The sequence below is a fragment of the Agelaius phoeniceus genome, chromosome 3 (assembly GCF_051311805.1).
Source record: "Agelaius phoeniceus isolate bAgePho1 chromosome 3, bAgePho1.hap1, whole genome shotgun sequence".
Taxonomy (NCBI): domain Eukaryota; kingdom Metazoa; phylum Chordata; class Aves; order Passeriformes; family Icteridae; genus Agelaius; species Agelaius phoeniceus.
The window spans coordinates 112,277,917-112,290,037 of record NC_135267.1 but is presented as its reverse complement, the minus strand read 5'-3'; the positions used below and the strand labels follow the sequence as shown (position 1 = coordinate 112,290,037).

The window sequence follows — 12,121 nt, the reverse complement described above, 5'->3', positions numbered from 1 at the left end:
AGAAAGTGGGAAAGTTATTGTTTAACTAAGATGAGCCTGGTGCATTCTTGAAACATGACAGTTCCTATTTTTCCATGAGACAAAGAAAACAGTCTGGAACAGACATTTTCGAAGCTGTTACTTTGCCTTTGAATCCTGATAAAAGGGAATCTCTCAGAGAACAGAATTAAAGGAGGAACAGCTACATTGTACCACCATTCTGCCCTTACCTGTCATCAATTGAGTCCACTTTCTCCTGGATTTTATCAGAGTTAATGTTCCCATCGCTAACGAGCCTCCTGCCTGTCTCCACAACTGCATTGATCTTTTCTTCATTGGCATCCATGGTGGTCATGAAATCCTCCTGCTTTTTAATAGCAGCTTCTGCTCCTTCCAAGGTGGTTGGCATCTCTGTGTGCGCCAGAACATACTCCTGGGATTAAAGAAATCAGAGAGAAAACTGTTACACTCAGGCTATGCTGCTGTTCCAACAGCAGACACCTCCCAAGAACAGTTTGAAGTAAAATACAGTAAGAAAAGGACAATTTGTCTGCTTGTGGCTCTCCTGCCAATAGATTTGGTCTGTTAATTGCTTGAAGTACACAGTGCCAAGCTGTAGAAATGAAGTCAGGTATATCTTGACCACTTGCCTGGTTATTAAGGAAAGCTTCTGCTTGCTTGGTGTCTCTGAGGAACAGCTGGTAGGCATGAGACTGGGAAAGGAGATTTTGCCTGTTCTCCCACATTTTGTGAAGCTCATTCCATCCGGTGTCCAAAGCCTGCAGGCGCTGGCGCAGGAACATGTACTGAGCGTCAGTTTGTCCTTGTGTCACCATCTCACCCATGTCCCTCATCTTCTGATAATCTTCCTCATAGTTGTTGATTTCATTCTTGATATTCTCGTGCTGAGTGAGCAGCTTCTCAGCCTCTGTCAGGGTGTTGGGCATGTCTTCGGAGGCAATTGCAGTCTGTGTTCTGGAGAGCCAGGACTGGAAGTCATCCAGATCTCTCAGGAACTGCTGCAGCTTGCTGGCCTCTCCCAGGGACTCTTCCCGGTTCTTCAGGGTGGTCTTCATTTCTTCCCACACGTCGTTGATCTCTGCAAGCCGTGAAAGGATGGCTTGTGCCTGGTCAGGATGCTCTGATTCCAGCTTCTCTGCCTCCTTCTGCAGGTCACTGAGCTTGGCTTCGATGGCCACCAGGTCCCGTTCCATGCCCGTCAGCTTCCTCTGCAAGGCCATCACTCCAGCCAGGTCGTTACCCAGGTCTTGTGTGGACTCAATCACTTTGGTCTTTTCCCTGATCCAGGATTTGGTTTCATTACATTCAAGATGGTAGTTCTGGATACTCAGAGCAGAGAGCAGAGCATCCTTCTTCCTATCTACCAGTTCTCTGAACTGGCTCCACCTGAAATGTGTGAGGAGAGGAGAGCAGAGAAATTGAGATTTGTGGGAAAAGGATGTGGCAGCATTGCTGAGTGAGCAGCTGCTCTCAGCAGCTTGGTAAACCCAGCTACTCAGGGTTTCCTCAGTCCTTCCCACACCATCAGTATTTCTAGCAAAGCAATCATTAACCCAGATATGGTCTGTATTAGAATGTGACAAGTACCAGCACTCTGAATATAATTTTTCCTCAAGAGAAAAATTGGCAGCTACACCAACTTTTCACACTCCCTTGGTTCATTCTGAAGCTAAAAAATGCGGGAGTTTGCACAAAACTGTATTGATTTCTTTTTTATCATAGTAATTATTACAGTCAATTTCCATCTCTCAAATCAAGGTGCTGACACACTCAGGGCCTGTTTAAGTCAAGAGCAAAACTCTACCTGATAATCAAGTATTTGAAAGGCACAACTCTTTCCTTTTGAAGCCTTAAAGATACTTCAGGTAACAGCATCAGAATATCTTAAAAAAGCCTACTTAAGAAAATCAAATGACCCCACCATACTTGTTCCAGCTGGTGTGATGTTCTTGAGCACGAGGCTTTCACTTACCTTGTGTTGAGTTTATCTTGCTGTGCTTTGATCTTCTCCCCAGGGTGGCCACTGTGCATCAGCTGCCTGGCAATCTGGTTCACCACAGCCACACGGGATGCCTGGTTGTTCATTTCTGGCTCCAAGCTTTCAAACCTGGAGTGGGGGGAAAACAAACAAACACAAGATCCCCCAGGCATTAGAGAATCTGAGCCACAGGCAAGTTGGGAAAGGTAGCTGGGGTAAAACACTTCCACCCAGTATTCCCCAAACTTCCTGGTAAAGGCATTCTCACCTGTGCTGGATCACTTCCAGGTCCTCAAGCTTCTCTGGAATCTGCATATTATTCAGCCACTTCTCCTTTTCGTCGATCCAAAGCTCACAAGCATCTGCCTCGCTGAACATCTTATAGAGAGCGAGGGTATCCTGCAGGGCCTGTTTACGCAGCCGGGTCAGCTCAGCAACCTCTTTGTATCTCTCCTCGATTCCGGACAACCTGCCTTGCACATCCGGAGATTCCGCGTGCTCCTGTGGCAGGGCCTTGGCCTGCTCGTGAAGAGAGTCGATGGTCGGCCGGTAGCTCGCAATCTCTTCAGCCACATCTTTGTGCTTCTTGACCAAGGACTGAGTGGAATATTCATCATGGCCAACATCATTGCTGGAGACAATCTTGAGGATGTCCAACATCCACGCATCAATATCGTCAGCATCAGCCTGGAACTGGTGAAGGAGAGAGGCTTCCTCCAGCCGCTTCTTCCTAATGGCAGATAACTGCTCCAGGTTAGCCCACTGCTCCCGGATATCCTTAATTCTTTCTCTGATCTTCTCAGACCCAAAATGCTCTTCCGCGATCATGTCTTCACCTTCTTTTATCGCCTGCTGAAAGTGGCCGCTGCGGCCGCTCATCTCATCCTCAAACGCCTTGTGTTTACTCAAGAGTCGGACGACACTGGTTAGGTCCTTCCCGTAGTCATCAGATGACAGGATCTGCTCCTTCTCCCTGATCCAGCCCTCCTCTTCAGCCATTTCCCAGAAGAATTTCCAGAGGCGCCGGGACTCCTCGAGGCGCGCGCGGCGCTCGGCCGCGAGCTGGCAGAGCTCCTGGTAGCAGAACTCCATGTGAGCCACGCGGTCCCGGATCACCTGTGGGTCACAGGGCTTGTAACCTGCTGGGACAGAGAACGTGGGTTACCACCTGGGCTCGCTCACTCCCATCCCCACAGCTGGGGGGGAGCTGTGAATTCCTCTGAATTCACAGAGCTCTGAATTCCTACGCGTGCCAGCTACAAGGTTTACATGAAATAATCCATGGTTAGTCTAAGGAAAGTGAGTGGGAAGTGTTCAAGCTCCACCACACAATAACACAGACTAGAAAATACTATTCTTTCCAAAAGACAAAAAAAAAAAAAAACCCCAAAAGGAAAGATATTCGCGACTGTTTCCAGTGAGACAAAATTCACTGAGTTCAGATTTATACACAACTGCACAAAATGGACGCCATTTACTCTGTTAGCAGCACTGGGCTCTAGGGAATTGCTTCCTTTTAGGATAAATCAGGACACCATCAGACTGGGTCCAACAGTCTGTGAAAATGTTTGCATTAGGAACACAGCATGGGGAACTGCGGTGACCTCTACAAAGTCACAGCAGCTGCTGGTGAGCAGTGTGACATCCCATGCAAGGCACAATGCCACACTCAATTCCTGAGCAGGCTCCTGGACAAATGAATCACTGAAATGCGGAGTACAGAAGGAACAAATGGAGCTGGATTCTCTCATTATGGTGGGGAATTTAGTTAACCTATCTTGCAGAACTAATGAGTCTCACAGATAACCTCATAGGTAATTAAGACAAAAGGGGTATGTTGGGTGCTGGTTACCTTCTCCATCGGTGGCAAACTTCTGAGCAGAGGCATTGACCCCTCTCACTCTCTCAGCCTGAATAGCAATGTCAGCTTCCACCAGAGCGTGTTTCTGCAGCAGATCCTCAACTCCCAACAAATGCTTGCCATAGTCTTGGGACAGTAAAAGCACCTGAACAAAATGAGGAAGACAAGTAAAACAGGCTGAAGGCCATAAGCTGTTTGCTTCTTTGGCACTCCAGGCACTGTTATCTGTTGGTACCTTAGGTCAGAGGAACTCCAAGCCCATAATGACAGAAATTTCAAATGTAGAGACATGGCTGATACAAATTTGAGCCAGCAGTTTTGAAATCACTGGCAACCATGAAGAACTTGACTGGTCTTTAATGAATTTGCAGTCTAGGATGCTGAGAGGCTGAGTTAGCTCAGCAGGGCCAAGGAGCAGCACTCAGCCAAAGGTGCTGTGGGCTCCTGCTGAGCTGTTTCTTTCCTCCAACAGCTTCCAAGTTCTGCTGGCTGATGGACAAGTTGTGGTCCTTTCCCTTCCCAGATCCCAGGAGAACAGACAGGAAGAAATTCAAGCTTTTTAAAGCAGAGAGGTGAAGAGGTGACTTGCTCCCCATGTAAATCATGATGGAGAGAGTTTATTTAATTCCCTTTTACCAAATCTGTCATCTTTACCCAAGCACTGTGACCAAAACTTGTGGGCTCTATGAGACAAACATGAAGCTGGAAAGTAGCTTTTTATAGGAGTGAACTTGTTCTTTTTCCTTAATGTGGTTTTAATCTTTATTGTTAACTAATCATAAGGAATTTGTTCACTGCTCTTGAATGTGGATCTTCTGGGTCTCTACTAAACCAGAGGGGCAAAATGAATCTTAAAACTTGACAGAAAGGGACACATACACCTCTGAGCAATATTTGGCCTGCATTCTCAAAGGACTTCCACCCACCTTCATCTCATCCATCCAGTCCATAATGTACAGCATTTCCTGGAAAATCTTCTGCAGCCCAAGGTTCATCTCCAGGCGCTGTCTCCGTGCCCGGAGCAGCTCCAGGAGATACTCCCACAGGCGGATAACATTGTCCTTCCTTGCAGTGATGCGTTTGATGTCGTGGTAGTTTTCGGTCTCGAGCTCCTTCGCCACGGCCACCACAGCCTGAACGCGCTCCTCGTACGCCGCGATGTCCGTCTCGATGGCCTCGTGCTTCTTCGTGGCAGCCTCCACTGCTGGGAGGTCAAAGCCAAAATTGTCCTGCAAAGACAGAGGAACTTCTTCAGGAATGGCTGCTGAGGACTAAAGTCTCACTGCTCAACTTCTGCTGTCAGTTCTGACTTGGCAAAACACGCTTGTTAGCAAATCCAGGACCTCAAAATGCTCCCAAGAGTCTTCTTTAAATAAAATAAGAGATGCCTCTGATAATAAAGAACCACTGATAAAATCAGAGATATTATTCACTGCCCTTGGGGGAAGAATCACATGGCCATCAGGATTAGGTCTGGGGCTGATCTAATATTATCATTTCTAATATTAAACAATAAAATTAACTCCTAGGCTAATTTCACTGAACTCACCAAAATATTCAGATAAAGAAAATATTGACTGTGGGTAGTTATTTCCTCATCAAATTCTCCTGACCACAGTCTGGTAGGTTCAAGGAAGGGAATCCCAAATGTATAAAAGAGAGGATGTACAGTATATACACATATAGAGTAACTAAACACAATAAATAAATATACACCTATATTAACGTAGTAAAATATGAGGCACAGGGAAAAAATGTTCTCCTTGCAAGAACTGCATCCTGTAATTACTCATGGGAACCATTTTAGTCACCCAGACAATTTCTGAGAGCAGCACCTGAGAAACGAGACGTTGATTTTCACTCAGCCAAGTTTCTCTCATAGCTGCCTTGCGATCGAATCTCCGTGCAAGTTGTTCCAGTTTCTCTTGTCTGATGAGCTCATTTCGCAGTGCCAGTTCTCTTTCATGTTCAGCTTTTTCCAGTCTTTCCCAGGCCTGAAGATGTGGAGGAAAAACACATGGCTTCTAAACAACACATTCTTACAAGATTATGATAAATCCCATCTCCTTTGCATGAAATCAGGGCTGAAGTCACCACAGGCAACTTTCACCAAACTGGTTCAATTATTTATAAGCCCATAAATCCAGTTTGCACTGGCTGGCCCTACACCTTGTTTGCTAATTTAAACACATGACTTAAAATCTGTTCTCAATTAATCAGTCATTTTCTGAGCAAGTTGTTTATCCCAGATTCATTTTCTCCTTTCTTACCCCCTTCCCAACAAAGCCTAAGGAAACCACCTGGCTTGAATGTGTAAGAAAGTGTTTATTTAAAAAAATAAAATCTCCTGAGTGCTACTCCCAAACATGCAGATTCTATCTTCCTCCTTTAGGAAATGGGAATTAGAGATTCATGGCCTCTCACCTCCAAAATCAACATACAACTGTTGTTCTTTACTACACTTTGGAAAAGAAAACAACTGCAGAATTTGGCTACTTCTGTGCTTACAAGTCCTTTATTCCCCCCAAGCCAGAAGTTACTCACATGCATGATGATAATATTACAAAAATCAGCAGTCTTAGAAGCATGTTGGAAGTCAGCTAATCACCTCTCAGATCTTACAGACAACGAAAACCCCTCAATTAAACATAAACTAAATCTAAATCCAAACAGATGTGAAACTGCCTGAAACACAACTATTTTGGGCATTCCTCCAGCAACCAGGGGAGCTGAGCAGTTTGCTGCTCCCTGGGATGAGGCCACAGACACCCACAACAGCTGGTCTGGGACTGCCAAGCACGATCAAACACAAAGGAGAAAGCTGCCAGGCTGAAGCTGTTTGTTATCCTTGAGAGAGCCTGTCAACTCTGCTGTGCCCAGCCCTGCCCTGGCAGCTGCAGCTGCAGAGAGCAGGCTGCAGGACCCCAGAGGGATCCACAATGCCCAGGCAGGGCACTGGGAGGTGAAGGGGAGGGCACAGCACCTACTGCTGCTGCCTTCTGTCACTTCTGTCCAAGAGCCAGGACCACGAGGGGCAAGGCAGAGCTGGCAGCCCCATTAGCAGAAGCTCCTACAGATGCTGAGGACAGCCCAGGCCTGGCTCAGGGTAGTAAATCTGACCTATGGGAAAAGGTCACCCCACCTCACCCATCCCTTACAGCCTTACATCAAGGCTGGAGATCACAAGTGTTTTTGAGAAGAACAAATGTGGTTGAGAGAAAACAGCAATATCCTGAGTCACAGGGGAGGAGCTGCACAGTTTACCTTGTTAATGTCAGAGATGAGTTTGCCCTCCCTTGGCATGTACACTTTCTGATTGTTGGCTCTCATTTTGCTTTGGATGGTAAAAAGCAGCACTTCCAGGTTTCCTTTTTCTGTAAATCTAAACAAAATTTTGCAAGAGAATTGAGCTACAATCAAACTTTCATTACTAAGGTATACATTGCTACGGTATAATTATAGAATCATGGTTTGACAGAATAGTTTGGATTGGAAAGGACCTTAAAGCCCATCCAGTTACACTCCCTGCCATGGCAGAGACACCTTCCACTATCCCACCTGGTCTGGAACACTTCCAGGGAAGGGGCAGCCACAGTTTTTCTGGGCAACCTGTGCCAGGGCCTCACCACCCTTACAGGGAAGCACTTCTATAAAATATTGAGCATAGTTGACTACAATAAACTATAATAAAGCACTTGTTTAAAATGCTGACATGGTGAATGGTGCATTCACATAAACACCTCCATCTTGTGTGGAAGCTGAGAGCAATGGAAATAGCCCACACTTCCCCTGGAGCCAGTTGGGGCAGACAGCAAAAGCAACTTCACAGAAGTCAGCTGTCTGAGTGTTTGGATTTAAACCCCTGGGGGACAGGAAAAGGCTTTTTTTTCATTCTAGTACGTGCACTGTCCTAGTTCACTCCATCAGCACAAGAAATGCAAGTTTTATTTAAAGCCCTCTGCAGTCAGTAAACTCTTCCCACTGTTTTCCCTGTGCTGTATGCCTGGGAAATAAACAAACTCCATGGGCATTAGGGAATAGTCTGCAATTTTAGAAGAAGTCTGGATCCTGTGTAATGTTTTGGGTTGTGATTATTATTCATTAGAACTCGAATTAGACAAAAATAATAAACAGATTTGATATCACAATCCTAAAAGAGGCTTTCCAGAAATAAGTTGCGCTGTTTTGCTTGTATCAGTTTGAGCAAGTAGAGCTGTTTGACAAAGCCAGACACGTTTCCTCTTCATGTTGGATAAGCAGTAGGGATCTTTTAATAGCAGCATTTTGGTATTATCCACTGCTATTAAAAGCACGAGTGGTGACATTGCTGTACTACCACAGTATGTTATTACCACTCATATGATAAGACAGGCATCCCAGGGCAGGGACAGCTTCCAGGACTCCCAGATCCTGTGGGAGACACGCTTTTCTCTTTGCTGTTGTTATTATTTGCACACTGAACAGCACAAAGCAAACAGGCCCCAAGTAACATCAACGAGTACCAACCAGGAATAGGAGAGCTGGGCTCGCTCAGGAAAATAAATTCTTAAGCCACAACTAAAATTACTTAGATGTGTTTGTTTTTTAAAAAAATCAATGAGTGACTAAGCCAACAAGACCAGTGACTGTTGTGTTAAGCTGAGATTAAACTCACTTGGGTGGTTTCTCCACTGTGCGGTAAGTGTTGAACGCCTGCAGCTGCTGCTGCACCCCAACCAGGGAGTTGGCGAATTTGCGATTGTTGAGGATGATAATGGTTTGCTCAATCCACTCCAGCAGGTCAGAAGCCAGGGACTCGTATTTTTCTATCATTTTCTCTGTTTCAATGGCATTGTCAAGCACCTGCAGCAGCAGCACAACACACATGAGTCACAAGGGCAGTGCTCTTCAGTCATTTAAATCCAACAAGCCACATAAAAGAAACTGCTGGAAGACTTGAGTTGTGAATCAGAGTGCTCACTGCCGGGATCCCTGAGAAATGAGAGCTTGGCATTTTTCAGCACTAAATTCCCAAGATCCCACAGCAATAGGGGGGCAGAGCTGAGGCTCACACAAGGATTCATGTTCAGTCAGCCAGCTGTAAGGACTGGGGCAGTGTGGCCAGAGGACAGAGAATGACTGCACATGTTTTTAATTAGGGACTTTTCCAGAGGAGACAGAGGGCCCAGAGGGTGAGGAGCAGTTAATGAGAAAGGAAAAGTAGTAATGATGCAAAATGAACAAGCAAAAATAAAACACCAGCCAAGTGTTTTCTAATGTGAGGCAGCTGGAAATTAACTACTCCTCATAGTCACATGGGAATATTTAACATTCAAAATATGTTCAAAAGCAAAAAAAAAAATCAAAATTACCAGAGAGTGGACTCTTTAAATATTAACACCCAAGAGGAAAAAGAAAATCAGAAATATTTTGCCTGCTTTGTAAATGATATAATTTAATTTGTAATTTATAATTTAAACTGGCAGACCTTTCCAATACGTTTTCCTTCGACAGCCAAAGCTTTCATCTTGGAGAAGTAGTGGTAATATGTCACCACATAGGTGATGATTGACTTTTCATCAGGGTGATCAACACTGATATCTGCAAACCAAACAAGAGTTATCTCAGCATGCTGAGGCTGCAGGGCTTACACCAACAGAGCTCAGAGTGCACCAAGGATACATTTGGGAGTCAGAGATGGGTTCAGTGGCAGTTCAGCCCCTAAGGTTGTTTTCCTAATAAAAAGTGAATTGAGCAGCTTTGCATTGGTTCTGGCAGTAGTGTGGACTGGGGCTAAAGCTTGGGGCCTTTGGGCTTTACAGTCAAGTTCCAGACTTTGCCACAGCTTCTGAACAGCCAAATAACTCCTGTGGTGTGTGTGAGTTGACAGAACTACTGTTAATTGACAACTTCAGTGCTGTGTCAGCATTTGGAGAGAGGAATTCAAAATTATGCCTGTCCAGGTGAATCTGAGAGATACAGGTGGAAAACAAAATATTTCTCAGCAATTCTGAGGCACTGGAACATAAGCAAGAAGAAACTTGCCCAAACACATCACTCCTGCCCTGTGACACAAAAGGCTCTTGCCCCAGCACTGGGAGCACACACATTCCCACAGAAGCACAGGCACTCTGCTCCTCTGTTTCTCTTCCTTCTCAGAAAGAAACCTCTGACTGGAATGACTTTATGGACACATGGCCAGGCCAACAAACTTGTCAGATGGCAGTAAATAAACACAGGATTAAGGGCTCTTGTGCTACTGCTGCTCAGTTTGCTGCTGGAGAAATTTCACACTCTCTCCCTCCCTCCCTCTCTGCCTGTATCACCAGGTGAGTCAGCAGCATCCAGCTGCTCACAAAAAGCTGTCACAGAGATGTGCTCTGACATGGGGGGGGGGGGGGGGGGGGGGGGAGGACAGAGCCCTTAAGTGCTGAAACTGCTGGAATTCTTACCCTCAGGGTCCAGGAGCTTGGTAAGACCAAGGTGCTGCTCTGCAAGGTTAAAAGCATTCTGCAGATTGTAGTGTGCATTTGATTTCTTCAGCTTGTCAAAATCAATCAGATCAGGCCTAGACAGGATGGAAAATTCTTTAGATTTCCCAAAGCACAGTGCAGCCACCCTCAAATGAACTAAAATCTCCAACCCTTAGAAAACCCAGCCAAGGTTTCATGCCCTGTGCATTTCCCAGCAGTGTTAAAGGAATGAAGCAATGCCCAGCACATGGCACAGCAGGACCTGGCCATGGGAAAAAGAGGAGGGGCTTAACAGGAGGGAAGGTGACCCTGGAGAAGAGAAGAACAAAGCTGTGGTCATGAGTCTCTCCTCATGCCCATGGAAGCATGCAATCCATCTGGATTAGCTCCACCTGAGCTTGCCATGAGCAGCATCCCCAGCCATGGCAGCCTGGCACCACATCTGGCCACCCTTGGGCAGGGATTTCTTTTCCCTCCAGGCTGCTCTGGGTGTGCTTCCCCACTCCTGCCCCCCAGTTCCAGACCTGAGCATGGGTTACTCACTGAGGTACAAGACCCAAACCAAACCCAAATAATCACAGGTGTAATTTATGCCCTTGAAACCAAACACAGCCTGTTTTGACTTGTGGTGTGAGAAGCTGCTGCCCAGCTGAGCTCACAATGAGCTGTAAAGCTCAAATCAAGGCAAGTTGCTCTAAAACTCTCAGCAACTACTCAACTTCCTGCTCTTCACAGATTTTTAAAATCAAGCTGCAAGGTGGCTGCAAAACCAGGGCAGACACTGAGCCACACGTACCTGTGCTTATGGATCAGTGCATTGAAAGCCATCCCATCCCTCCAGCTTGTTGTAAAGTTGTGGATATTGACATTGGGGTACCTGCAGAACAAAAACAAGGAGAGAGCATTCAGTACAGCACCCCCAGTGCAGCTCTGCACACTCTGGCACCAAAGCCAGAGCAGGGAGACATTAAGTTTGTCTTGAAAGTGTCATTATTTCTTCAGAATAGGGAGAAAAAGAGTCAGCATATCACTATATATATTCATGGATTATCAGATTGGTGTGTTTATCACCCAGAATCAACATCATAAATTCAGACTTTTCTGACTTGTAAACATCAATTCATTTGTCTTGAATTCTGTCTCTCTAAATCCACTTAAGAAGAGATATGTTTGCCCATTTAAAATTGTTTCAACAAAAACTCAAATTGCTGTAAGAGCTTTAGAGATAATGACTTATTCCACACTCACCCAGCTGTTTTCATCTGGCACCACAAAAGCAAAGCATCTTTAGCAGATTTCTTCTCTTTGTTGTCCTCAGTTTCAACACTGATATCTTGGATCTAAAAGTAACATAGAAGATTTCAATATTTCTCTGAGAAAACATATTGCCTTTTTGGAAAAAGGTTAAAGGAAGGCTGGGGAACACCAAAATTAATGCTATTAAATGTTTATTACTATGTTATTTATTATGAGTTATATATTTATTATATGCATGTATTATTCTTTCTGCAAAAGGACTTTCCAGCCTTTTTTAACTGAGGGCAAAGACCAATCTGGAACTTGCTGGAAAACAAGAAATCTCAAGCCTTAGCTGGGACACTAAAATAATTCCTGTGGGCACCCTTAATCCATATCAGTGGCAAGGTTATGGATAACCAGCATGGAGATGGAAAGCAGCTCAGGGCAGCATTTCCTCCTGGATCTTGTGTGGAGACTGGAGCTTCACATTTATTAGTGATTTAAAAAGAAAGCTATATGAATTTCCCCACAGGAAACTCCCACCACAGGTCAACAGCACTACAGACACTGATTCATCCTGACAGGTTCCCA

At 45.2% G+C, this 12,121-nt stretch overlaps 1 protein-coding gene across 9 annotated transcripts in view; it reads right to left on the bottom strand.

Annotated features, from left to right (window-relative positions):
* The window catches only part of SPTBN1 (spectrin beta, non-erythrocytic 1), a 116,092-nt gene that overhangs the window by 30,362 nt on the left and 73,609 nt on the right, over nt 1–12,121 (bottom strand). For 7 of the 9 annotated variants that reach the window (XM_077176204.1, XM_077176203.1, XM_077176209.1 and 4 more), the window contains 13 exons: nt 11,540–11,631; nt 11,088–11,168; nt 10,271–10,386; nt 9,307–9,419; nt 8,494–8,681; nt 7,104–7,221; nt 5,675–5,833; nt 4,766–5,068; nt 3,831–3,984; nt 2,247–3,120; nt 1,973–2,107; nt 630–1,386; nt 210–412 (listed from right to left, as the gene is read on the bottom strand). In XM_077176204.1, the coding sequence (XP_077032319.1) occupies nt 210–412; nt 630–1,386; nt 1,973–2,107; nt 2,247–3,120; nt 3,831–3,984; nt 4,766–5,068; nt 5,675–5,833; nt 7,104–7,221; nt 8,494–8,681; nt 9,307–9,419; nt 10,271–10,386; nt 11,088–11,168; nt 11,540–11,631 (3,293 nt within the window). The remainder of the gene's footprint in view (nt 1–209; nt 413–629; nt 1,387–1,972; nt 2,108–2,246; nt 3,121–3,830; nt 3,985–4,765; nt 5,069–5,674; nt 5,834–7,103; nt 7,222–8,493; nt 8,682–9,306; nt 9,420–10,270; nt 10,387–11,087; nt 11,169–11,539; nt 11,632–12,121) is intronic. The other 2 variants (XM_054628992.2, XM_054628993.2) reach the window with 1 other exon arrangement.